The 26,699-nt window shown below is 48.2% G+C and overlaps 1 protein-coding gene and 1 non-coding gene across 2 annotated transcripts in view; one reads left to right on the top strand and one right to left on the bottom strand.

Moving 5' to 3' along the window:
- LOC142573022 (monocarboxylate transporter 12-like) overlaps positions 1–26,699 on the bottom strand; it is a 158,298-nt gene that overhangs the window by 12,485 nt on the left and 119,114 nt on the right. Inside the window, exon 7 of the mRNA XM_075682516.1 lies at positions 7,728–7,969. Coding sequence (XP_075538631.1) covers positions 7,728–7,969 — 242 coding nt within the window. The remainder of the gene's footprint in view (positions 1–7,727; positions 7,970–26,699) is intronic.
- Positions 11,708–11,780, top strand: TRNAS-CGA (transfer RNA serine (anticodon CGA)). Its single transcript has one exon. It is a non-coding gene; the product is annotated as a tRNA-Ser (tRNA).

The raw sequence follows: 26,699 nt of genomic DNA, 5'->3' as shown, positions 1-26,699 counted from the left end.
CGCTAGAGATAGCGGGCGTATCAGCAAGCATTTAAAATCTTTTTAAAACCTGCTTTTCTGGCAGGTACCACAATTCTAGTCCATGAGGCGGTCTACTTGAGGAGACGGACATATTAATTGCGCAAATAAAATGAAATGAATAATGGACTAGTTAGGATATCCACTCATTATGTTTTTGACGAATTACCTTATGACACATATTGGAATTTACAGCTTCTAGCCGGGCACTTCGCCAGGCGGATCCACTTGAAAGGAATTCTCAGGATGACACCACGTTAGACATATTATTTCCCGAACTTCGCGGAAAAATACAGCAGCGTTCCAGTTACTTTCGTGCTTTAATGCATAAAACGACGTTTTGTTATAAAAGTAAGTCGAGCGACAGTGCATTTTACCGTAAGTATGACGGCGCATATCAAGTAAACGGTGTCATTCACACTATCCTATTAAAGTGGTTATGCACTGCTGTCTCGCACGCTAGAATTTGTAAATTGCAATATGTGCCATGAAGAAATTAGCTAAAAACTTAATTATGAATCGTTGTTACGTAGTCCAAATTCCATATCAGTTTTTACTTGCGCAAGTAATGCCCGCCTCTTCGAGAAGACCGGTTAATGAATTAGAATTGTCTTATCTGCCACAGACAATTTATAGAACGGTTTGAAGGTGTTGGCTGAAACACCCTGTCCGCTCGTGTTCTTGATGCCGTGAGGGTCGTCGCATCGTGATTCCAGCTTAGTAATTCGACTCTCACCTGTGATTCTGGCGTGTTACGTGCGCTCGAGCCAGGTGGCACGCGTAACAAGGTCCCTACATCTCGCCAGCAGTACATCCATTGATCCAGCAGAACAACTGTGGATACAACCGTTCAAACAGCGATTGAAAAGCAAGTTTACCAGGCGCGTTGATGCTCGAGAGCCACACGGCAACGTGCACGCCTCCTTGTTCCTCCCGAAGCTCGCGCCAGGCTTTACGGCTCTTGTCGTCGTTAGCAGGGCGCTTGACCAGATATAAAAGCCTGCACTTTCCTGCTGCACCAAATTCCACTATCGCGGCGTCATCACAACCTAGCGAAGGCAAGCAGTGCACTACGCCACTCATCCGATTGGCTGTGAAAGGACGCGGGCTTCAGGATGCGCTACAGTTTCGCCGTCAAGTCACCGTTTGGTGTCCTCCAAGGGATGCCACTAGCTACTGTCCGTGAGCGCTTATATTGTACGTTTCTTACCGATGTCGTACTTGCATGCCGCCCGTTCTTATACCTTCAATCGTTCGTAGAAATCATGCAGTCGTCGTTACCGTCATCGTCGTGTTGCTGGAGTCGTCACACACATGCGCTCTCGTCCTAATTCTAGTTCACTGCACGCTCGTCAAAGACAAAAATACTGGATTTACATGAGTACGTTGGTCTACCTGGTAACGCTTCGCGGAACTCCAACAATGCTTCATGGGCAGCTGCCTGCAAAATTTTCTGCCTAACGTCGATTTCCACAGTCTTCGGGATCTACAGAATTTTTTTTCTCAGAATTGCACTTCAAGTGCTATTGCACGCGGCACTCCTCTTTTATAATTCGCAGTGCGCTCATTCACTGTTCGATGGTTTTACCTGCGCGTAGATTACCTGTCGCCGCCATCATAAAAATAATAATTTGAATGCAATATATGTGATTTTATGCAATTTTTCTTTCTCCCTCATGAGTTTAACACCAGCCCACTTCTATTATCTACATTGGAAAACGCGATACTAGCACTCATAGAGCGATGCAACCCATCGAGGCCTGCATTTACCTATTGGCTAGAGCCTATTGAACGGTCACTAAATAGGAGCGCTCAGACACGTTGGGCGAACGCGCGTACATAAGCGTCGATGAGGCGCCTAAATCGCACAACTGCTAGCTTTCGAACCCTGCTGCGGGGTTGATGGTAGCTGAAACAGGCGCGGATGAGCCGGTGAGGTACTGAGTGATCGGCGGAAGTGGGTTTGTAGGCGCCGATGCGAGTCTGCTGCGAGAGCGTGTTGTTGAGAGCATTATTAAACTAGCTGGTCTTCCGATAAAATTCACTCGACAATCCCGCTGCACACAATGCTTAAGTCAAACGAGACTTGTACACGTCACAGAAAAAGCTAACCAATTAAATTACAGTTACTTTAATGCTGTTGTTCTTTACAACGACCTATTAGGGTCCCACAAAAGTATTTCAGGAATTAGTATTGAGTACGAGATAGTATAAAAATATTGAGAAACTATTAAACACTAATTGTGGTTACTTTTCTCCCAACATTATTTAACAACATTGCACAAAGGCAGTAAATAGAACAAGTTGACCTGCCTCTTTCACTGCGTCGTCTGCAGCCGTGCAGAGGTCAACATCTCTAACCATTTGCTTTATAAATTTTTCGCCGGTCGTCTTCCCTCGTTTTCTTGTGCAGTCATCTGCAGCGACACTGAAAGCGAGCAAGGTGTGCGCGCTGGAGTCAAGGGCGGCGCTGTAAAGTACGAACACCTGGCGCAGAACCGTTGTGGTCGCACTGGTCTGCCATGCTCGCGTCTGGGTTCTCTGTGAAGCACGGCGCGCATAGTTGATGGGGCTGAGAGAAAGTGCTTCCAGCAAAAAGCCCATGAAAAGCTGGAAATTTGTAAGCAAGCAACTTCCTGGCATCCACGCCTGGCCCATCCGTCGCTACTAAGCCATAGCAGCGCCGGTTCGATTCCTCGTCCAACATCTCATGGGGCGTAAAGATGATCAATGAGTAGTGAGCGCCAGCGTTTGCACGTCTGAACATTCGCATCCCCTAGACTGTTGCAGGGCACGAACGCGTGCCGTTCTACTGTAGTTCCAGCGAAATGCAAGCGACGAAGGCTACGTCGCCTGTTACAGCTTGCCTAGTCAATAAAGTCACTGTCTTAAGGAAAATGGTTGCTGAAGAACAGTCAATGAAATTACACTGAGCGCTACTGCGCAAGTAAGAGGAATTGATCGAATTAACAATGCCGAAACAAGCAAAAATATCATTGATTGAAATTATTAATTTACATGTAAAGTGCTATGTGCAACCTTTATAGAAATGCAACCGACTATGGCTGTTCATGTTGTCATTATATATAGTTAGGGTTATTCGTTTTCGGGTTCTATATTTTTTCAGATTCGGGGGGTAAAAATCGGGCGTTATTTTTCGGCTTGATAATAGGGGAGAAATCGGGTTTCTCGTGGAAAAATTCCGCGATTCGGGTTTTATCGGGTTAAATTTGCAAACTAATAATTTATTCGATTTGCTCTAACCGGTGGGTAACAATTAGGGCTAAATTTCGGGCTGCTTTCAAGAAGATGTTGCAAAATTTGGCGTTTCTTTGGTAATTAATTATTACTCACAGTGAGAGGCAACGCTCAGTCTTGAGAAAAGAAACATCTTATTCACGAGGGCTGGTAATCGACGTTCTACACGTCCTTATTAACATACATGATCATCTGCATGCGCAACATCTCGGTTTCCATACGAGACCTGTCTGGTCTCTGCAGGTACCTTAGCTGAGAGAACGTTCGCTCAACGTCACAGCTGCCATTAGCTAGGCACAACAATGATAACGCTGCATTTGCTAGCCTTGGGTAACGCACAGTTGCGTCGTTCCAAAAGTCCATCACTTCAACACCGTCATTTGTGGGGCTTGCTTCCAGCAAGTACTGGTTGAACTCCTCGCGAAGCGAGCCTACATCGTCCATCACGGAATTAAAGAGAGGTCGGTAGTCATCAAACGACTGACTCAGCAGCCGCTTCTGGAACCACGGGGCCTGGGGACTGCCTGCGAGGCCTGGGGCCTGCTGCGCCACGGGGCCTGCAGTCAACGATTGTCTGCCTGTCGGCCGCTTTGGCCGCCTCTCGCCTGAGCGCCAACTGGAGGCACAGCAATTTCGTGGGCACAGTTGTTTCAGAAATCGGGAAAAATCGGGTTTTACCCGATATTTTAGGAACACGTCCGGGGTGCAAAAATCGGGTAAAATCGGGTTTTACCCGAAAACGAACCACCCTATATATAGTTCGAATGCACTCAAAGGCTGTGAGAAGCAATGGCCGAGGGAGAGCGAGAACGAGACAAAATGATAAATGAAAGGCAGGGAGGTCAACCAGAAGTGAGCACGGTTGGCTACCCTACACTGGGGAAGGTAAAGATTAAGTGAAGAGAAAGTCCACTGGCGACATCGCCGACGTCAATGGCCGAAGACCGAGAAGAATCAGCAGAACCAGTGGGCTCAATTGAATCTTAGTAACAATCGAACAAAGCGTTCAGATAATGAAGGCAAGGAAAGCATACTGTAAATAGCCTCGCGTAAACTGAAATTTACGAATAGCGTTAAAAAATGGAAGCTACAGCCCAAGCAAGGACACTGGCGCCGTGAGGAGCTGAATCCACAATTTCCTCATGACCAGTTCTATCCTGCGCAAATTAAAGTGAAGCGGCGACTATCCCACCGTCCATATTTCTTTTTTTTGGTATTCGTGTATGTGTAGTCGTCATGACTACCTGTAATCGTGACGACTGAGCTTCACGCGTCGTATGGCACGAGTAAATAAAACGACAACGATGAGGTGCTCTTGGAATTCGGCGCGCGGGCACCACAACAACAAGCCTTAATCAGCGAGCTACACGATGTACCAACGAATAAGAAAACAGACAAGGAGCGATAACAGGGGGTACACGGCCGTTCGAACAAGGGAAGTCGGCTACGATGCAAAGGTGCGAGCTTGACGGGCGCATGCACCAGGGCTCACGAGGCCTCAACCTAGCTGACTCTCGCATTTCCGATGACTCTCCTAAATCTGGGCGACGAGGCACGTAAGAGCGACGTGGCTGATACCTTAGCCTGGATACCAAGGACTTCCGCTCGGTGATATCCTGCAGTCAGGAAAAGCTGCTAATGCTGATCTCTGACAGCTTCTCGAGGGCAAGACGACAGTCGAGCTTGTCTTTCTGCCTCACGGTTGCTAACCTCCGACCCCTGGACTAACCTACTTGTACTCGCCCTGAATTGGACTTCATTTCGAAGGAGATCAGCACAATGGTGAACGCTTCATTGTTCGGGACCTCACTTGTTTTGTTCAGTACCTGGCACGTTAGCTTAAAGAACTGTGGGTTCGTTAAGTAACTTATTCATGTGTCCAGTGGTTGAAAGGTTGCTGTAATGTTTTGTTTGCTGTGGTGACTCTTAGCATGTGTATATAAGTAGGAGCGTTGTTGTGTATTCATGAAGTTATTCTTGCCTATTTACAGCCAGCCTTGTATCCTTTATACGAAGGCAATACCTCGGATGCGTTTAATTGCATTCTGAAACGAACCTATAACCACAGTAGTATTCGTTGCCTTGCAATTGACAATCCTGTCAATTGAAGTCGCACACAATACGCGCTAATCCGCCCTATTTCCACTGGTAGAGTGTCGCAAGCGTCATATGGAGGCCGTGGGTCCGTCGCATAAAAGCTGGTGACAAGAGCGTTCCAGGGACTAGTAGAGTTAAGGGAGGCTGTGCTATTACAGCTTTCTATAAAACTCTACGGGAGCTGCAGCAAAAAAAAAAATACCGAAAATAAGCGCTCTTTGCACGTACTTACATTTTTACTGCAGCGTCGTTAAAAACGAGAACAAACAATATACTTATAACTAAATTGTAGCTAAGCACCATATCAAAGCGTTTTAGCAGGCACCACGGTTGAAAAATGCAAGTGCTGCGCCGGTCCTCCGAGCACTATCTCGAATAAGTTGTAATCGCTTTCGGGCTGTTTATTCGGTTAGCCATCATTCTGAATATATTTAATGGAAGCGCGCTTGAATGCCCCAGCCGGTCTACAGCTAAGCACCCGGTTAAGTGGAATTCTGTTATGAGACTCGGAAGACTTCATTTCGCCGTGGTATAAAGGCGTGCACGCGTCTTATACGATTTCAGAATATATGCACAGAATGCATATTTCCGGCTTACTTGAAAAACGGAATGCATGTCATTTCTTGTTATTTAAGCGCTAAGGCTTATCGCAAAATTACAGCGATGTGCTCTGGGGTTCGGCGAGAAACAATGCTCTTAATCCTTTAGCATGTCATCCATATTCATTTTAAGGTGGTGCACAAGTTATAAATGAACGTTAATTCCTGCCATGCGCAGCATAATGAATCCTTCATATTTAGGTCAAGTCAAATACACGTTATGTCATCTACAGCACCACTGTTCTGTCGTTACCATTACTCTTCAAATAAAAAACATATTGCTTATATATATATATATATATATATATATATATATATATATATATATATATATATATATATATATATATATATAGCACAACAACAGTATCAGCGATGGTAATCAGGGCTAGCTTAGCGTACTCTGCTGTCGATGTGATAAGTCTACGCATCATCATAGCAAGCCATGCGTGCCTGAGTTCGAAAAAAGCGGGATTGTTTCTAGACACGAGCATCAGTGCGTCAGAGAGTTATCGAGGCGGTCAAGATTGCTCGCGCAAGAAAGGGGTGTGTTAGCAGGCCATCACTTACATTGACCAAAAAAGAGCTCAATTTTTAGATAATTGGTAATTAGGAGCCCGGTGATATCACCTTGTGCCACTCTGCTGATTGTTGTTCTTTTGCTTTCTCCCCTTTATTTTCCTTTCCTGCTGGCGCGTTATATGTATACATATGCAAAGCATCGACGGTAGAATAAAGAGTTGGAAGTCAGAGCTCCTTTCACTCAGTCTCTATCGTGGTCCCTTCCTTATGTTTCGCGCTATTATATGAGTTACTACCACCTTTTCTCGCAGCCGGATCTCCTGTTAACCACTGCGCAATTATCAGTGCCTTGTCATTAGCACACAGAAATGTTCTTTAAATATTGTACCGATGCTGAGGAACACAGGTTAGTACAACAACTATATTTACGGAGGGCGAACCTGTGCCCACAATTCAAAGTCATTATTGTCTTGAAAACGCCCGTTAGTAGCGTTCTAAACTGGCCTCGAACTGTCTTATACTTTATCCTCGCGTGATCCCTCGCGCGCATGCGAGCCGCGTCCAACCGCCATCTCGCGCCACGATAATCGCTGCCTGTTTTCACTGAACTACACCACTGTACGGCGCGCACAGTGTCCTTTACGAAGGGCGATGTAGCCTAGTTGTCGCGGCAATATCTATTTAAAGGCAGTTTTGATTTGATATAAGCACATCTTAAACGCAAGGGTTTCTACGAGAAAGTCAACAGAAATTACGACTATTTCGTAATTATAATTTGTAATATTACGTTTCAGTACAGTGATGTTTCACTGTGAATGCAACAGCTGTTTTGCACTTAGAGCAGCCATGATTAGGATAAAGAAATAACATGGGAATCATATAAAAACATTCTTCGCCACAAAGGAAGGAAATCGTCACCTTTCTTGATATGTCTCTCTTTACCCAGTTTGTATTAAAGATTTAAATGCTGCCCCTGCAAAAGAAATCAAGATTTTGCCTGGGGCGCAAGAGCGCTTTTGCCGAATCCTCGTCATCGAATTGCACCAGAGACGCTGTACGGCTACAGTAGCACAGGCTGACTTCATTGGCACTACAATTTAATGTTCTACAGCGCTCAAAATTTCAGGTGCCAAGTTTGAATACAGACCACTAAACGCAAACGGCGGTTTCTAAAGATGACGCTTTGTAGACATATTGTTATATGCGTTCACAACACAATGAAATAATCCTTGCCTATTAGAAGTGGCCTTGGAAGTGCGGACAGACCGTTGACCAGACAGTGTATACCGATGGCCATTGGGAGCTTCTTCAGGCCGAAGTACTCGACCATGAGAACGGAGAAGAGGATCATGATGCAGCCGCCAGTAAGCCCAAACAGCACACTGGCGGCCCCCAATAGGACGACGGAGTCCGCGTGGATTAGCGCCAGCAGGGAGAGGGATGCCAGCAAGAAGCCCACGGCCATGATGTCCCTCCTGCGAAGTTCGTTGTTTTAGGCAGTGTTCGAATTTGAGCTGACCCTGCGAAGTCAGCAAGTGCTATTAGAAAGAAAAAAAATGAAACAAAAGAAGAAACATAGAATTGTGCAGATGGAAAGGACATCTTGGTATCCTTTGAATGCAAGCTTTTGTGAAGCCAATAACTAAAAGCTATGTAAAACCGGTCATCTTCTGCAGCACCTTTTGCAGTATAGGGATTAGTTGTTTGCTCGCCTAGCCCGGAAGACACGGAATCCCCTAACATGTGACCCTAACATGTGACGCGATCTACGCGACCGCAGATTACACTGACAAGACGAAAAGTCCAATTTCAAAGCTAAGCTTTCTTTGCCAAACTGTCCTAGACACTGCCGACCTTCGATGCTGCTGTCTTCCAGAATGGTTCACAGACAGGACAGCGTTTCCATTAACACAGCCCCATCCGTACAACACCTGCATATGCACAGGCTGCTGGCTCCTCCGTTCTTTACGGCTTTACGCAGCGCAACAACTGGGACCTAAAAATCCTCACTGAAACAAATACACACATACAAGCGCATAATGCATATATTAGAGCGAAGCTTTTCATGTCCTTTTACCCAGGGATAGACGAAATATGTGCGGAGGGCCTCGTAAATACGTCGTCAATAGAAGCAGAATTTTAGTGACCCAATGCTGTTCCGTATAACCCGCACCAGTATAGCATGAAGCGCTTAATTATTTCAGTTTTCTATATGCACTAACTTTCTACTTATGAGTGTACGTATGCATGGGAATTCGCCCACAAGTTAGAAGAAAAAATTAGGGCAGGATCTCCCCTTTGGGGAATGATCATATACCGCGTGGCAGTCTTTGTAACCATTACTTATGAAGCCTCTGCGGTACCCAAGAATTCGAGACCGCCTTATTTTAAGAAATCAACTTCAAAGGATACCACGCACACTACGACGCTTATTCCAATTGATTTTGCTACCTTGTGTTTGGTAAATTGAAAAATGTTGCTGTAGTGCTTTTTTCTTCCATGATTTGTCCGCCGACAAACTCGGCTTACTATAAACGCGTACTCTTCAGCATCTTGTCCCTGTTGTTGCCTATGCTGTTGTCTGTTTACTTCCGTTATCCGCGTAAGCTCTCGCCTGCGTTGGAATTGCGCCAGGGTAAGGCCAAATCGAAACGTGCCAAGCGTATCAACGCGCTCCCTTGCCCTCCCTTGCATGCGTGCGTGACGTAATGGTTTCAACATCGGGCTTGGGCACCAGACACTGTGCGTTGAAATCCTGCCGTCTCTGTCTATGGCTAGGATGCCGGGATCTCTTCGTGGCGTTACGTCGACAGAAAACTATCACCATCTACGGCTCATACCCCGACATACGATTGCTCATACCCCCTGTAAGGCGGCGGCCATAAGCACTCGGCAAAGTGAAGCGAGGAGTGTGAACTTAGTTTTCAAATCAATAAGATTTGAGTCCGGCGTTTTTTTAGTGGGTCTAGGCACCCGCGCAGACGCGTTTCCGAGAGCTTGTCTCGAAGCGGCTTCCTCGGCTCGCTGGTCGGCCCAGAGCTGTACTGTCAGGTTCGAGATGAGCAGTGCGGTCTTCCAGCGCGAGCGGAGGCTGGCGGTGGAAGAGACGGAGGGGTAAGCAGTGCCCGACTTGTTTATTATATGCTGACATTCCTATAACATGTGATTAAGTGTGGCAACCTCGCCACACGATGTGCATCTGTTTGTTGTGTAAATGTCTGGATATATGGCGTGCATGAGTCTGGGGTTTCTGTAAGAATCTGTTTGTAATTGTCTGAAGTGTACTGTTTGCATACTGTCTAACCTACCGCGAGGGAATGGGTATACGCGCCTTTGTAACTGGTAGTGTGTCGTGATGTCGTGGAACCTGGTCAAACGTTCCTCCGACGCCCAGATGTTTGCAGTACTCTGAGGGAGCTCTTCCTCCGATTATGCTCGGTGAGTGAGGCCTCGAGCAACGCGGTGAGCCGCTTCGTTGGGGGTGCTCAATCCAGTGTGTGCCGGGATCCATAGCAAGTGCCTTCGGTTATCGAAGTCGGCCTCTCCCTGGTGTATGTGGTGAATGGGATGTCGCTGGAGTACGTAATACGCCTCTTGCGAGATGCGCCCATTTGCAAAATTGCGAATTGCCGTTTGCGAGTCGCAGATCACGTATGTAGCTTTGGTATGTGTGAGTGTCAGTGCTATGGCCGCTTCCTCTGCCGCTTCGGCATGTGCCGTGTTCAAGGTGACGCTCGTGAGGTGGTTGCCTCGGTGGCTAGTGACTGCCGGCACGAAACTCTTCCTGACTCGATAACGGGCTGCGTCGGTGAAGACCGCCTCCTTGTTGTTAGAGTAACTTTGGTTCATGTGTTGTGCCGTGGCTTTACGTCTCCCCGTGTGGTGTTGGGGGTGCATGTTGCGAGGCAATGGGAGTACGTATAATTGCTCGCGTAGGGTTCTAGGAATTTCTACTTTGACGCCATGCTGCGTGTGGTACGTGATGCCGAGCTTTTCGAGCACGTGTCTGCCTGGGCGGGTCTTGGATAGGCGCTCGAGTTTGGGCACTTGTTGCGCCTCCACGAGTTCCTCGAGCTTATTATATAGGCCTAGTTTTAAGAGCTTGGTGGTGCTGTCTCAGTGCGCAAGTCCCAACGCACATTTGTACGCCTTGCGTATGAGGGCGTTGAGCTTGTTACTTTCCGCTACGATCCAGTTGTGAAACGCTGCCGTGTACTTTATTTGAGAAATGACGAAGGCTTGTATGAGTCGTATGACGCTGCCTTCGCGTATGCCCGCGTGTTTGTTGGTGATGCGTCGAATGAGCTGCATCGTGCTGGTGGCCTTTGCCGTTATCTTGCGAAGTGCTTCGCCATTGCCTCCCTGGTGTTGATCACCATTCCTAATACCCGGATTTTATCTACCATCGGGATGGGTAGGCCGTTTGATGCCATTAATTGCATATCTTCCTTGTCCGGAGGGTTAAACGAAAAGACAGGTGGTTTACCGAGGGTCCCGATTTTTATTAGTCATATCATAAGAAGCCAACAAACAATGACGCCAAGGACAACATAGGGGAAATTACTTGTGCTTAATAAATGAAATAAAGAAAGGATAAATTAATGGAAATTAAAGTGGATGAAAAAACAATTTGCCGCAGGTGGGAACCGAACCCACAACCTTCGCATTTCGCGTGCGATGCTCTACTATTTGAGCTACCGCGGCGCTGTTTCCCCACCCACTTTCTTGGGTATTTATGTGTACTAGTAGAACCACATACGAACCGAACCCACAACCTTCGCGAAATGCGAAGGTTGTGGGTTCGGTTCCCACCTGCGGCAAGTTGTTTTTTCATCCACTTTTTTTCCATTAATTTATCGTTTCTTTATTTCATTTATTAAGCACAAGTAATTTCCCCTATGTTGTCCTTGGTGTCATTGTTTGTTGGCTTCTTATGATACGACTAATACAAATCGGGCCCCTCGGTTAACCCCCTTTCTTCTCGTTTATTACATAACGAGGGTCTCGAATCCGGCAACATTGATGCCTTCAGGTAGCATGTGTGAATTTATTGACCAGTTCCCTTCACCCAAAAAGGTCACGTTCTCGTGAAGCCTGCGGCAAAAAGGGCGTTCCACGTCCGCCGCCAAGGTCTGTGGGTGGTGGCGCTGGCTAACACTTCCAGGGTTCTACTAGTACACATAAATACCCAAGAAAGTGGATGGGGAAACAGTGCCGCGGTAGCTCAATTGGTAGAGCATCGCACGCGAAATGCGAAGGTTGTGGGTTCGGTTCCCACCTGCGGCAAGTTGTCTTTTCATCCACTTTAATTTCCATTAATTCATCGTTTCTATATTTCATTTATTAAGCATAAGTAATTTCCCCTATGTTGTCCTTGGCGTCATTGTTTGTTGGCTTCTTATGATACGACTAATAAAAATCGGGACCCTCGGTTAACCCCCTCTCTTCCAGTTTGTTACATAACGAGGGTCTCGAATCCGGCAACATTGATGCCTTCAGGTAGCATGTGTGGGTTTATTGACCAGTTGCCTTCACCCAAAAAGATCACGTTCTCGTGACGCCTGCGGCAAAAAGGGCGTTCCACGTCCGCCGTCAAGGTCTGTGAGTGCTGGCGCTGGCTAACACTCCCAGGGGTCTACTAGTACACATAACCCAAGAAAGTGGATGGGGAAACAGCGCCGCGGTAGCTCAATTGGTAGAGCATCGCAGGCGAAGGTTGTGGGTTCGGTTCCCACCTGCGGCAAGTGGTTTGTTCATCCACGTTAATTTCCATTAATTTATCATTTCTTTATTTCATTTATTAAGCACAAGTAATTTCCCTTATGTTGCCCCTGGTGTCATTGTTTGTTGGCGTCTTATGCTATGTCCGGAGGGTTGTAGCTTATAGGTGGGCGCCCCTTTCTGACGGGCTATATAGCAGCAGTTTGGATTTTTCGGCTGAGCAGGCAAGTCCTGTGCCCACGAGATAGTTTTCCATACATTGGATGGCCTGCTGTAAACGTTGCTCGATCGCTCCGTCACTGCCCGTGTCGTCCAGATCGTAATATCATCCGCGTATAGCGTGTGACGCAGTCCTTCAATTTGAAGCGATCGGTCGGGTAACCCCAGCAGGACGAGAATGAAGAACATCGGCGAGATCACTGAGCCCTGCTGGATGCCCGAGCTCCCGATGTTGATTTGATCTGACTCTAGTTGTCCCACTCGCATGCGAGCGGTTCTTCCCGTGAGGTAGTCTCGGACGTAGGTGTACGTTCGCAGTCCGAGATTTAGCTTGTCTATTTGTCGCAATATGGCATCGTGGCGAACGTTATCGAAGACCTTCTTCAGGCCCAGCCCAAAGAAGGCTCTCGTCGAGAGCCCCGGATTGTCTATAATTTGATGTTTTAGTTGCAGAAGGGCGTCTTGCGTGGAGAGATGTCTTCTGAACCCAATCATGGTGCGTGGAAATACTTCGTTGTCCTCGAGGTAATCCGTGAGTCTATTGAGAAACGCGTGCTCCATCAATTTGCCCACGCCAGACGTGAGGGAGATGGGGCGCAGGTTCTCCAGCTGTAGTTTCTTTCCGGGTTTCGATATCAGTATGATCTTTGCTTCTTTCCATTGCTGGGGTAGCTTGCCGTGCGCCCAACGCTCATTATTGTATTTTGTGAGTTTCTCGATCGATCCATAATCGAGATGGCGTAGTGCCTAATTGGATATTCGATAGGGGCCAGGGGCCGACTTGGTTTTGATATTCACAAGGGCCGCCTGGATTTCAGCAACGGAGAATTGCACGTCTAGGGTGGCGTTGCTTTCTCCCGAGTATTCCGGCTATATTTGCGGTGGCGTTTGGGATATGTAAAGGCGTTCCGCGTCCCGTAGGAATTGCTGCTCCGTTCCCCCGTAAGCACGTATGATTTTGTATGTGCCTTGCATGTGTGTGGTCTTGGTGTTGGTGGGATCAATCAGGTACCGCAGTATCTGCCACGTGCAACGCGTGGTGCGTTGACCGTCCATCTCCGCACAATTCTCTTACCATCGTTGTTGTTGCAGGTTAAGCGAGTGTTTTTCTATTTCTTTGTTGAGCTGCGCTATCCGTTTACGTAGTCTCCTATTGTGTCTCTGTTGTTTCCATCGGTGCTGCAAGTGGGTTTTGGCTTCCCACATGTGCAGCAACCGGGAGTCTATTGTCTCGAGCCCAGCTGTCGACGGGATCGTTTGTGTCATGCGCTCGATATCCCAGCGCAGTTGGTCGGTCCATTGGTCTATGTCTTTGATGTCTTGAACCTGTTGCTCATCACAATGTTTGCGTAGCTGATTCCAATTGGTGATATTCATTTGACGACCGGCATTGTGTTCCTGCGGGCCGTCTTCTGTTTCTATGGCAATAATGTAGTAATCGCTTCCCAAGTCTTGTATGGTGTTTGTCCAAGTGCATTTGCGTGTGTTGCACGTAAAAGTAAGGTCCGGCGTCGTGTCAGTGGTGACGCAGTTGCCCTGCCTTGTTGGTGTCGCGGGGTCGGTGACCAGCTCGAGTCCCGCGTATTGCGCCGTCGCCCGTAGATGCCTGCCTTGGGGGTGATCGTGCTTGTAACCCGACGCCGTGTGCACCGCATTCAAGTCCCCTCGAATGAACAGCTGTTGCCCCTGGGCGATGTCGAATGCCCCTTTGAAGAGGACATGGAAACGGCGCTGGCGGAATCTGGGACTGCTGTAGACGTTGAGAACGAAGATGCTGTTGCGCGTCTTGCGTGGTGGAATTAGTTCTACGAGGACGCGTTCAATGTCTCTGATTTTGGTGTCGCGTTCGATAGCTGTGTGCGCTCGCTTGACCAGCGTAGTGACGTTTGGTTTCTCCGCCTTGCCTGTTAAAGAATGGTACCCCGCGAGTTTGGCGAGACCGTTTGTTTCTTGCAGTATGATGACGTGTGGGCGTTCGGGGATCGTTTTAAGGTATTGTTGTAAGTGCGCTCGTTTGTTTTGGTAACTTCTGCAGTTCCACTGCCATATCGTGTGTTTTTGCTTCGATGGGTGTCGGGCCATGTTTATATTTGTTACATGTGTTGCGCCGCTTCCCTATGCGGCGGTACGATCGTGCTGTTGGCGACTTCTAATCTGGTCAGTCTGAGGTGAACGCTCTCCAAGCTGCGCTGGATGGTACGCGTGATGGACGCGATGATAGTTTCCTGGAGATTGCGTAAGCAAGTCTCGAGTGCATCCAATCGCGCGTCGCTTATCGCTGCGCGCGTGCGCTTGGGTCGTGTTGGGTCTGTAAGGGTGGGAGTGGGTCTCCGTTTAGTATCGGGAAATTCGACCTCGTCGTCGTCTATGGGTTCCTCTTCTGTTCCCTGCGTGGCCTGTGTGGCCTGTGTGGGAGTGGGTCTGCGTTTAGTGTCCTGGCATAGAGTGTCCTCTACGGTTTCTTGAGTTTCCTGCATGGTCTCTGCGTCGGTACCGCTTTTCACGGCATACTGGAGTTGCTGTATGAGGTCGTCTTTTGCACGAATCTGTGTCTACATGTGTTCTATTTGCATCTGCAGCGCTTGTATCGCCTGTGTTAATTTAGTTATCTCCGTCTCTATCTCAGCGGGTGTTTTCTCGCCAGTCTTCGCGGTTGGTGCTCGTTTTCCTGTGACCGCATCTGCCCAGCTCACCTTCTCGGTAGTCTCGGTGTCTCTCGTTGGGGTCCTTCTGGGGGTGCGGCTGCGAGACCGGCGTTGCTGCTGCTGCAGCCGATGTTCTGGGGTGCGGCTCCGGGACCGGGAGCGGCCTCGGCTGCGGGTCCTGGATCTTAAGTGGGGCTTCCCGGCGGGTGGCTTCGGCGGCCCTGTGTCGCTCCCATTGCCTTTTTGTCACGACGTAGGGGGTCTTATATTTGCGCGGCAGTTGCGATCCGCCGTCATGTGTGTTCCCCCGCACAGCTTGCAACGGGGGGAGCACTGGTGGTCGGGGCCTGAGTTAAGGGCGTCAAAACCACGGCACACTTTGTCCCGAGGATTGGGGCACACGTCCATGCGGTGACCGAGTCTCCCGCAGCAGTGACACATGTCGATTTTCTTGCGATACAGGGCGCCGCGAAGGCGGGCGCCGCCGTACCTGACATAGGAGGGCACTCGCGGTCCTTCAAAGGCCACTATGGCCGTCGTGGTATGACTGAGTCGTTTGGCTGCCAGGGCGTGGGGGTTGCGAGCGTGAACGATGTTGGCGTGATTGGACTTGGCGTCCACCTCCAACGGGATTCCCCTGATGATTCCCTTCACCGTGTAGTCGGGGGCCGTATCGTAGGCACTGACATCGTGGCGACGATGGCGATGGCTTCTAACTGTCTGTACTTAGCGGCGTGGGTAGCGTGGGGTGTACTCACGACTATGATGTTCTGGCGGTTGTTGGAGCACACCGTGTCCTCCCCTGCTTCATGCGCCGGTACGTTGGCCGCCCGGTAAACGGCCGATGCGAGGCGCACGGTTCCGGTGGTGGCAACGTCGAGGCCTCCTCTTGGTCGTATCACGATCTTGAAATCACTTCGTGGGAGTAGTGGCATTTTGCTGTTCCTGATGATTTGCTGCTTGACGTTACGCTGTCTTTGACGCGAACGCTGTCGGTCGTCGTTCGCTCCCTCGCCGGTGCATGAGTGGGCTACGTCCTGCGTGTTGCTTTGCGCGGTCTCGCGGTTGAATTGGGTCCTTTATCTGATGGTGCACCAACCGTTGACCTCGAGAAACTCTTCGGGGGAGATGTCCTCCCCGTTCACTTGAACTTGCATCATTGCTTGGGCGAAGCGAGCGCCCACGTGAGCGAAGGGGCTCGGCGCGTTCCCTCGGGTGGCTGGTGAGGCCCAGCCTGCGAACTACTCCGATGAGGGTTAGCGTGGAGCCGGCCAAAAGCCTCTGCGATTGGGATGAAAGTCGTTTCCCACCTTGAATATGGTGCCAGTGGAATCTTGCTGACTTCCTGAATACGCTGGTGTTAAATTCACGGGCTGAATGACCGATAATCACGGCGAAATTCTTCTTGGAAAACGGAGCCAACGTGAGATGCATCCGCTCCCTTCGGCGAACAGTGCATACATTCCTTGGAATCACGCGCACAACATACACAGCACGATACGTTTCAATAAAGAACGAGCTCAAAACAAGCACTCGAACGACATAATTGATGATAAGGCACTCCTACGTCTACATGCAATGCGAAGCACATAGTGCTCACCGCATACGCTTTCCGGTAAAGATTACTCCTGCGCAAGTTGCCGCGGAGACGGCAGCTTGACTGCAGCAGAAAAAGTAGGGTGTGACCGAACTACACTTTTGTACCAGGGGCGTAGCCAGGGCTTGCGGACCTAATGTGGGCTTAATGGTGTTATAAACATTTGACGCGAAAGGTGCGTTGTCTATTCTAAAGTCGTACATCGGACCATACAACGAGACAAGTAAAACCAACACACTATCAGACAAAGTTCACAAAGCACGCAGCGAGACCCGATGAGACGAAGCGTTGTGGTCCGTTGTGGGGCGTGCCTTAGTATTCTGTAATCTGTGAATCTGTGATTGCGCAACATGTTTATTTGCCTTGTTTGACGCATTATATGCGCTTACTTTTTCTTAGATACGTAGATTTATTGGATACCTATACGAATATTTCGAGGTTTTTTGTATACGTGCAGTGATCTTTGTTTTCATTGACACTTTTCTGCCCTTTATCAAGTTGTATCTTCATATTTGTATATTTATCTTTTAATTTCTAATGTACTCATATATTTTGCAAACTCTTGCTTTCTATATGTGCTCTCTGTCGTGACTATAATTCCGGTGCAATTACAATACATAACCGGTGACAGCTGCTCCTGAGCAATACATCGGAACGAAGGACAGCGTCATTGAGATTTTGCGAACCTTGTGTACATAAATTTACACAAGGTTCTTAAATGACGGAAGTTTCCTTAAAATATTTGTCCTGGACTTTTTCATTTCATTGCCTTTACACTTTTCATATCAGCGGAATACAATGTTTGCTGGTTTCGAATTGATATAGTTTAAAGTTCGTGTGATATTTTCTTTACTTACTAAATACACAAAAAAGTGGAAAAATTGATGTCAGTCAATTTGCGCCAAATTCCTGGGACACACGAGCATAATCATTTATCCGAAAGTGCGCATTTTACTGGACAGTACGTAGCGGTCAAGAATTCGCGTGTAGCAGCTTTGGCAATGGCGATGCACTTATTACTCATGTATTCGATCCCTCGACAAATTATATAAGGAGGAGGACGAGGTGCGACGTGAGCCTCCCCCCCCCCCCCTTCCCGAACGAAATTTCTAGCTACGGCGCTGTTTCGCCCTTAAAAGAATAGCCTACTAGAAACAGGTTTGTGTTGTGACAGTGATATGGGCAGACCACGTATTGTGAGTACTCCTAAAGAGCAGCCTGCATGCTTGCGAGGAGCAGCGAATTTCTGCTCTCTCTGGTCCACTCCTTGTAGGTGCACGAAGTAGGGGCGCAAGCCAAGTCGTAGGCCGGTGAGGCATCTAAGGCTAATCATTAGTGAAAGTACATGTGAATGTCGCCGCACGAATACTTTCAACCTACGTCCCAATGGGTAATCGTTTACTTGTCGCTTGTAGGTTAGCTGTCCAACCACCCTCAAAGCGTGGATTGGAGATTATTCTATTTAATGGTGTTTAGTTAATTTTTATGAAACACTAATTTTTAAACTGATGAGTTTACAAAGTCACGAAGCTGTTGGAAGCCAGAAGGGCGAATTTTACGCCATTATATTTATTAACCATACCTTCCATGCTGGCTGACAAAATAGCGCGTCCGAGGTTCGTCCTCCCACAAGTAGGTGGCGCTAAGCGTACAGAAGTTTGTACAGGATACCTTTGGCTTGGATTTTGTGGCGAATGGACGTGCTTTTCGGGGCTCCGTGGCGGCGACGAAATCATACGTTTTTCTGCATGCTTTGAGCGTGCTTCTCTTTTTGATTTGCTGATTTTTGCCTTTAAGTAGTAATCGGGTGTTTCTTCTTTTTGTTTCTTTTTTTGTCTCTCGTATCTAGGGTGCGCGGGTGTGTTTCGAGCACATTTTGTTTTGCAGGATTGTTAGAGGCTCCTGTCGCGCCACGTGCTTCAACACGTGCAGCCGGTTGGGACGTTGAGTGTTTGTAGTCCTGAGTCCTCAAATGTTTGCTTGGAGGTGGCAAGGAGGTAGCGAGGTGGCGAGTGTTTTTGGCAGGAAAGTGAGAGCGTGGCCGCGTAGTCGAGCGCGTGCAAAAGCGTGTCATACCTTCGGTCTCCACGGCATTAATTGATTTTGAAGCAGTGCTGAGAGTTACTTTGCGACATTTCGAGGATTTTGATCCTGTGGGTATCGGTTCTTGCTAAAAGGCACGTGCTCTGCATTTATATAGTGGTATAGTATTCTAGTATTTGCATCAGTAGTAGCATTATTATAGTGTTATAGTATTTGCAAGAAGCCGTGCAATACATGGCGAGAAAGCCGGGAAAAGAGGCAGTGCGCGGGGGATCCCTCAAGGCAGATGAGGATACGGATGAGAATGGAGAGGGCATTGAACCAACCGGCACACAATTTGATGTCGATACTAGGATGCAGAAAATGGAGGCTTTCCAGGAAGAGCTTATTAAACAGGTGCAAGAGCTCAAAAATGAGCTAAACAGGGAGCGTGATGCACGGAAGGTAGTTGAAAAGAGACTTGAAGCAGCCGAGTAAAAGCTAAACAGGGCCGCCATTGTGAACGAGGATGTGGTGACAATGGAACGCAGACCTATGACGCGGCAGGCGAGGGAGTGTCACCAGGGTACGTGGAATTCGTGCAGCGTGATGAAGGGTTAGCTGGAAAGAGCGGCAGCTACCTCGAGGCCGCCACGCGGGAAAAGCAGGAGCCCAGGGGACAATACCCCTTGTCGAGTTCGAATCACGCGGAAAAGGACAAAGGGAAGCAGGGAGAGGTAGGAGAGAGTGGAAGGGTGATAATCGCCGGCGACTCAAACCTTGCTAGTTGTTCAAAAGCAATTGTGGAGAGGGTGAAAGGCAATAAAAAAGAGTGGCGGTAGGGACATTTCCAGGGCGGACACTGGGTTCTCCGGAGGCCAGAGTAGATAGTAATGAAGAAGGACCCCTAGGGGAACCTGAGAAGAGCATCGCCGTCGATAGCAAGAGAAGGAGGAAAGCAAGAAAGAGAGCTCACCATGCAATAGGCTACATAAACATGCAGGGCGGCAGAAGAAAGGAAAAGTGGGCAGAGCTTGAGGAGCAGTTAAATAGAGAACAAATAGGGGTGTATGCGGTTACAGAAACGCACCTTAGAGACAAAGAAAAGCCGCCAGTTATGGAGAGTTATGTTTGCGAAGGGTGCAACAGAACTAAGTCGGAAAGAAAGGGAGGGGGAGTCGGAATGCCCATCCATCAGGCAGCCAAATGGAAAAGAGTAAATTCAAAATGTCAAGAGCATCTTTGGTTATCAGGTACAGTGAGTGCGAAAGAAACTTGGCTGGGCATTACGTATTTGTGGACCGGAAATAATTGCATAGAGAAGAATAAAGAGTTAGTGGAATGCGTAAGCGCTGATATTAAGGGTTTCGGGAATGGTGCTGAAATTGTCCTATTAGGTGACATGAATGCCCACAATCAGGATTTAGATTGCTTTACCGACAACAACAGGAAGTCAATGCTAGATCTTAATGAGCAAGATAACCTTGTTATCGTGAATACAGGGCCTAAGTGTGAATGGCAGATCACGTGGGGAGTGGGAAACCGGCAATCGACCATTGATCTCTGTCTGATGACACAAGGAATTCATAAGTTGAGAGAAACGGTCATTGATAAGGAAGGGTATAGGGAGTGACCATAAACACATCATTTTAAAAATGGCATATGTAGTTGGGAAAGAAAGCAAGGAGCGCAAAATGGCTTGTCCAAATTTGAAGGCTGAACAAATAGCAAATATAGTCATTAAACTCTCGGAAGAAATTGGCAAATGGCCAAGTAAACAGTGGGAATATGGTCAGCTTCTCAGTGTAATAACGACAGCAATACGGAAAGGGAAACAACATTTTCGTTGGAAAGGAACAAAGAAACCGAAAAGCTGGTGGAACAGGGAGATACGAGAAGCGATCGCAGGACGACAGAAAACATCTCGAGAGCACAGGCAGGAAAAGAAGACGCAGTTGCCGCAGGATGAAGTAACCAGTAAATGGGAAACATACCGGGAGTTAAAGTCTATGGTTCAAATACTGGTTCAAGCAAAGTTAAAAGGTGAAAGTGGACTTTGGTTGTCAGAAATACGTGAGAAAAAGAAGGTCGCACCTAGAATACTTTGAAACCACATAAAATTGTTAGGCAGGAAGTCAACAACAATAGGACAACATATACTAGACGAAGATGAAAACATGCTGGAAGGAGAAATGGCAATAAATTACATCCGAAAAATAACAGCCGAATTTTTCCAAGGTAATGACGAGGTTGTATTTGAAGAAAAAAAGGGCATGAAAGAGACCCAAGTGGGAAAGGAGCTTGTGCTGACAAATTCCAACTGGAAGAAAGCGGAAGAGAAAATTCCTAAGCGCACAACCTCAGGGCTAGACAATGTTCACGTTAGGCTGAATAATGAACTAGGACCAAAAAGTAAGGAAGGTCTGGTGAAAGCAGTGGAACTAACTCTAAAAGATAGACGAATACCACACAGTTGGCGACAAAGTGGAATGAATTGAATTTATAAAGGCAAGTGGGAGAAAGATAGAATTCACTCGTATAAACCGTTGACCATTACATCGGTAATATACAGGCTAGCAATGCAGGGAATCAAAGCTTCAAGCTTGGGCAGAGAATAATGGCATTTTTGCAGAACTTCAAAATGGCTTCAGAATATGTAGGCGTTTAGATGACAACTTATTTGTTCTTACTCAGTGTATTGAAATATCAAAACTAGAAAGCAGACCGTTATATGTGGCCTTTTTAGACATTACAGGAGCTTATGACAACGTAGACCCCAAGATTTTGCGGGACAATCTGAAAGGGGAAGGCTTAGGTGACGATTGTCTACAGCTTTTCAAAGAGATTTACCTAGAAAATACCGTTTTCGTTGAATGGGAAGGGATGAGAAGCGAGGAGAAAGTTCATAACGACAAGGGACTGAGACAGGGGTGCCCTTTATCCCCGCTGGTGTTTATGATGTACATGGTGAGGATGGAGAGGGCGCTAGAAGGAAGTAACATCGGGTTTAATCTTTCATACAAACAGGCGGGTACAGTAGTAGAGCAGCAGCTCCCAGGTTTATTTTATGCAAATATCATTGTGTTGCTAGCTAACAGGCAAAGTGATTTGCAACGTCTGGCCAGGAAGCAACATCTGTGGACAGGAAGGCAACAATTTAGGTTTTAAATTTAGTGTTAGAAAATCAGGTGTTATGGTATTCAATGAAAACAGTGAACAGACAGTGGCGATAAAGGGCCAGGAAATACCTCGGTTAACATAATATAAATACCTTGGTATATGGGTAAAAGAGGGCAATAGGTATACGGAAACACAGGAAAAGAACAATAACAGTGAAGGGGAAGAGAAATGCAGCCATAATGACGCGCAGAGCGCTATGTGGTATGAGGTCCTCCGTGATATGTGGAAAGGTGTAATGGTTGCAGGACTTACTTTTGGAAATGCGGTTGTTTGCTTTAAATCAGGGGTACAATCAGGACTGGATGGAAACCATAGGTCAGTGGGTCGCCTCGCATCGGGCGCTCACGGGAAGACTACAAATGAAGCTGTGCAGGGTGACATGAGTTGGACTAGTTTTGAAGTGAGGGAAGCTCGCAGTAAAATTAAGTATGAACTGCGCCTGAGGAATATGGAAGAAAGTAAGTGGGCTGCGAGAGTGTGCAGGTATCTGTACAGGAAAAACATTGATTCACAGTGGAGGAAAAGAACTAGGAAGCTTACCAGCAAGTATGTGGCCTGTAGGGTGCGCAACACAGCAACAAAGACGGTCATGCGGAAAGTCAAAGATGCTGAAATAATTTCATGGGTGGCGGCAATGGAAAGGAAATCTGCCATGAGGAACTACGTAAGAAGAAAAAACGAAATCAGGAAGGAAACAATTTATGATAACTTAACGGGAAGTTCATTACTTATCGAAGCGAGGTCGGGATGCCTTAGAACACGCACCTATAAAGCGAGATATAAGAAGGAACAAAGAAGCATGTGCTTGCTGCGGTAAAGCTAGGAAAACTATGGAGCATGTTTAACTAGTATGTGAAGACGTCTACCCAGCGCTCGATTTAGGCACCACTGGCCTCCTTGAAGCTCTTGGGTTCAGCGGAGGCAGTGGAAATGTAAACATGTCCGCAATAGGCATTAGTAAGAGGCGATTGGAGGATTGGTGGACGAAAATTAGGGAAACGACAAAAAGCGGAGACGTACAAAAGCACAGTTAGCAATAGGGGATCAGAAAATTGGGGTGTGGGAGTTCATAGTATCTATTTTTTTTTTAATTTTTTATTGTTTAACTTAGGTAGGACATTACGCGGTATAATAGCAAGAGCTTGGTGGCGCAACCTACCACCCCTTCAGAAAGGGGACGCTTATAACATCCATCCATCCATACATACCTCTGTGTATTCACAGAAATTTACCTATTCAAGCTTACATGGCCGTACGGGCTTACACGAAACGTGAGGACGAACGGAACGGAACAGAAGATACCCTAGAGATCTAGTCAAAGAATGCCAGGTATTAAAGTTTGTTGCAGCTGGATGAAAGAACGGTGGTTGTGAGGTCATTCACTTGTAGGGCCCTGGAAATCCTGTGTATCAGCGACCATTTTCCATTGCAAAATTATGTGTGTCAAGAGGCGTTATAGTTCGATCGCTAAAACGCTCAGATAGCAGAGTACAGCAGCGAGAGGACACAGAGCTTCGGCAACACAGGCACACGGCTTCCAACCACACGTTGTCGTCGTCTTTCTCTAAGCAGTGCCTACTGCTCGTTCTTCTTCAGTACAATTGCCTCCGCGGGCAAGAGGAGCCGTCTCGGCGACCTAAGGGAAAGATAGCACAGGTGGATAAAAGTACGGCTTGAGCCGCTGAACGTGCACGATTTCGCGCCCTCGGCGGCGCTTACCGGAAGGCGGCTCAAGGGGTTCTACCCAATAGTTCACAGGAGACGTTTGAATGAAGACACGGTAGGGACCCTGGTACTTGGACACAAGTTTGGGTGAAAGTCCAGGGCTGGTAGCGGGAACCCAGAGCCAGACTAGTGCGTCAGGGCATAGGGTGCCGGAGAAGAGGGAATATCCCGAAGGTGCTTCTTCGCTGCTGATCTTCCGAAGTAAGTGTGCGGGCGAGCTTCCGGCACTCTTCCGCGTGTGCAGCAGCCTCGGACAGGGTAGTAGCCTCCGTTGTGTCAGGGCGATACGGAAGGATGGTGTCCATTGTGCAGGAAGGCTCGCGTCCGTAAAGAAGAAAGAACGGGGAAAATCCTGTAGTAGCCTGTGCGGCGGTATTATAAGCGTACGTCACGAAGGGTAGAATTCGGTCCCAATTGGTTTGGTCAGATGCGACGTACAGGGCTAACATATCGCCAAGAGTGCGGTTAAAGCGCACAGTAATGCCATTGGTTTACGGGTGGTATGCAGTAGAGGTACGGTGAATTACGTTGCATTCCTTGAGCAGGGCTTCTATAACATCAGATAGAAAAACGCGGCCTCTGTCGCTCAGCAACTCTCTGGGGGCTCCATGGCGAAGTATGATGTTACGCAGAAGGAACCAGGCAACATCCCGCGCAGATGCGTTGGGAAGAGGGGAAGTTTCGGCGTAGCGTGTTAGATGGTCAATCGCCACTATCACCCAGCGGTTGCCATCTGAAGTACACAGAAGGGGCCCATAGAGATCAACTCCGACCCTGTCAAAGGCCCGTCCTGTACAAGGCAATGGTTGCAGTGGTGCAGCTAAGAAATGAGGAGCATTCTTGCGGCGTTGCAAGCGAGGCAGGAACGAACATATTGGCGGACGAATCGGTACATCCCGCGCCAGTAATAATGAATTCGCAGGCGCGCGTATATTTTGAGTACTCCTGCATGTGCGCATTGCGGGTCATTGTGAAACGCTGCACATATATCCGAACGTAGGTGCCGAGGAACCACGAGTAACCATTTGCGCCCATCCGAGAGGTAGTTACGGCGGTATAGGACCCCATCGCGAACAGCAAAGTGGTGTGCTTGGTGACGCAATGCACAGCCAGTAGAAGGCCCTGATGGGTGTGACAGAAAAGCCAGCATAGCAACAATCCATGGATCCTTCTGCTCCTCCGAAAGCATATCCGTGGCGGTGAGGGAGGACTCGCATATTTGTACTTTCTGATGATTGGGCTGGCCTGACACTGGGGAGCGAGATAAGGCATCCGCGTCCGAATGTGTACGGCCAGAGCGGTACAGCACTCGAATATCATACTCTTGGAGGCGAAGCGCCCATCGAGCGAGGCGGCCTGAGGGATCTTTCAAGGACGACAGCCAGCAGAGTGCATGGTGGTCCGTGATGACGTTGAACGGGCGGTCGTAGAGGTAAGGACGAAACTTAGTTTCGTCCTTACCTGATAGCCAGGCATTCTTTCTCTGTAACGGAATAGTTTTCTTCCGCTTTCGTGAGTGCGCGGCTAGCGAAGGCAACAACGTATTCATCGAAGCCAGTCTTTCGTTGTGCAAGAACAGCGCCAATGACGACGCCACTGGCATCCGAGTGTATTTCTGTTGGTGCGCTTGGGTCAAAATGTCGGATTATGGGGGGTGAGGTTAGAAGACGACGCAGCGTCGTGAATGCGGCATCGCAAACTGGCGGCCAGGCTAAGAGGTCGTGGTTACCCGCGAGAAGCTGCGTCAAAGGCGCTATTATGGTGGCGAAGTTGCGGATGAAACGACGAAAATAGAAGCATAATCCGATGAAGCTGCGGAGTTCTTTTGTGGTCTATGGTCGTGGGAATACGGCAACGGCTTGGAGTTTGGTTGGATCTGGGAGCACACCATCTTTCGAAACAACGTGGCCAAGGATGACTAGCTGCCGGGCGGCGAAGCGACACTTCTTTAAGTTGAGCTGGAGTCCAGCAGCGGCAAGGCAAGTGAGCACGCGTTCGAGTCGGAACAGGTGAGAAAAAAAGTCCGGGGAAAAGATGACAATGTCATCGAGATAACAAAGGCATGTCTGCCATTTGAGGCCTCGGAGGATGTTATCCATCATTCTTTCAAATGTTGCAGGCGCATTGCAGAGGCCAAAGGGCATGACGGTAAATTCATATAAGCCATCAGGCGTAACAAAAGCTGTTTTCGGGCGGTCTGCGTCAGCCACGGCGACCTGCCAATAACCGGATCATAAGTCTAAGGACGAAAAGAATTCAGCGCCTTGGAGGCAGTCCAGTGCGTCGTCGATACGGGAAAGAGGATAGACATCCTTCCGGGTTATCTTATTTAGACGTCGATTGCCCACACAAAAACGAATAGTCCCATCTTTATTTTTGACCAGCACTACCGGAGAAGCCCAGGGACTGTGTGATGGCTGTATCACGCCGCGTCGAAGCATGTCTCCTACGTGCTCATCGATGACACGGCGCTCCGTCGCCGACACACGGTATGGACGTTGGCGTAGAGGCGCGTGACTTCCGGTGTCGATGTGATGCACGACTGTGGAGGTACGTCCTAAACATTGTTTTTGGAGGTCGAAAGAAGTTCGAAATTGGTTAAGGAGGTCGACGATCTGCGTGCGCTGACTCGGAGTGAGGTTACGATCAGTAAATGGAGCAAACGTTCGGTCACATGCAGGCGTATGCGCAGAGACAGGGACAGCCATGGCGTCAACGCGCAGAGGAGTCGAGTCATCAGGCACATCGTACACAGAGCTCCTGTCGAATTCATCAGCAAAACCGAGGCATTCGCCACGATGTAAGTTTGATGGACACGAAAACGGATTCGAAACGTAAAGTGCGCTGGAGCCCTGTCGAAAGGGGAGGAGTGCAAAGGGAAGCAAGAAGGGATGACGGCGTCCAGCGAGTTGAGATGGCTTTAAAAGAACTGTGGAATCGCAGAAAGCAGCACAGGAAACGGGTACAAGGGCGGAAGAGAAAGGAGGGATATCAGCGTCGGTGGCGACGAACACCCGAGCAGAAGGTGGAGGCAAATCTTCAGAAGGACTGCCGCAAAATGGAGTCAGCGCAAGTTCTGCACGGGCACAATCAATA

Source organism: Dermacentor variabilis, chromosome 2, assembly GCF_050947875.1.
Source record: "Dermacentor variabilis isolate Ectoservices chromosome 2, ASM5094787v1, whole genome shotgun sequence".
Taxonomy (NCBI): domain Eukaryota; kingdom Metazoa; phylum Arthropoda; class Arachnida; order Ixodida; family Ixodidae; genus Dermacentor; species Dermacentor variabilis.
The sequence above is the reverse complement of the archived record's forward strand: the minus strand, read 5'-3'. Positions and strand labels throughout refer to the sequence as shown.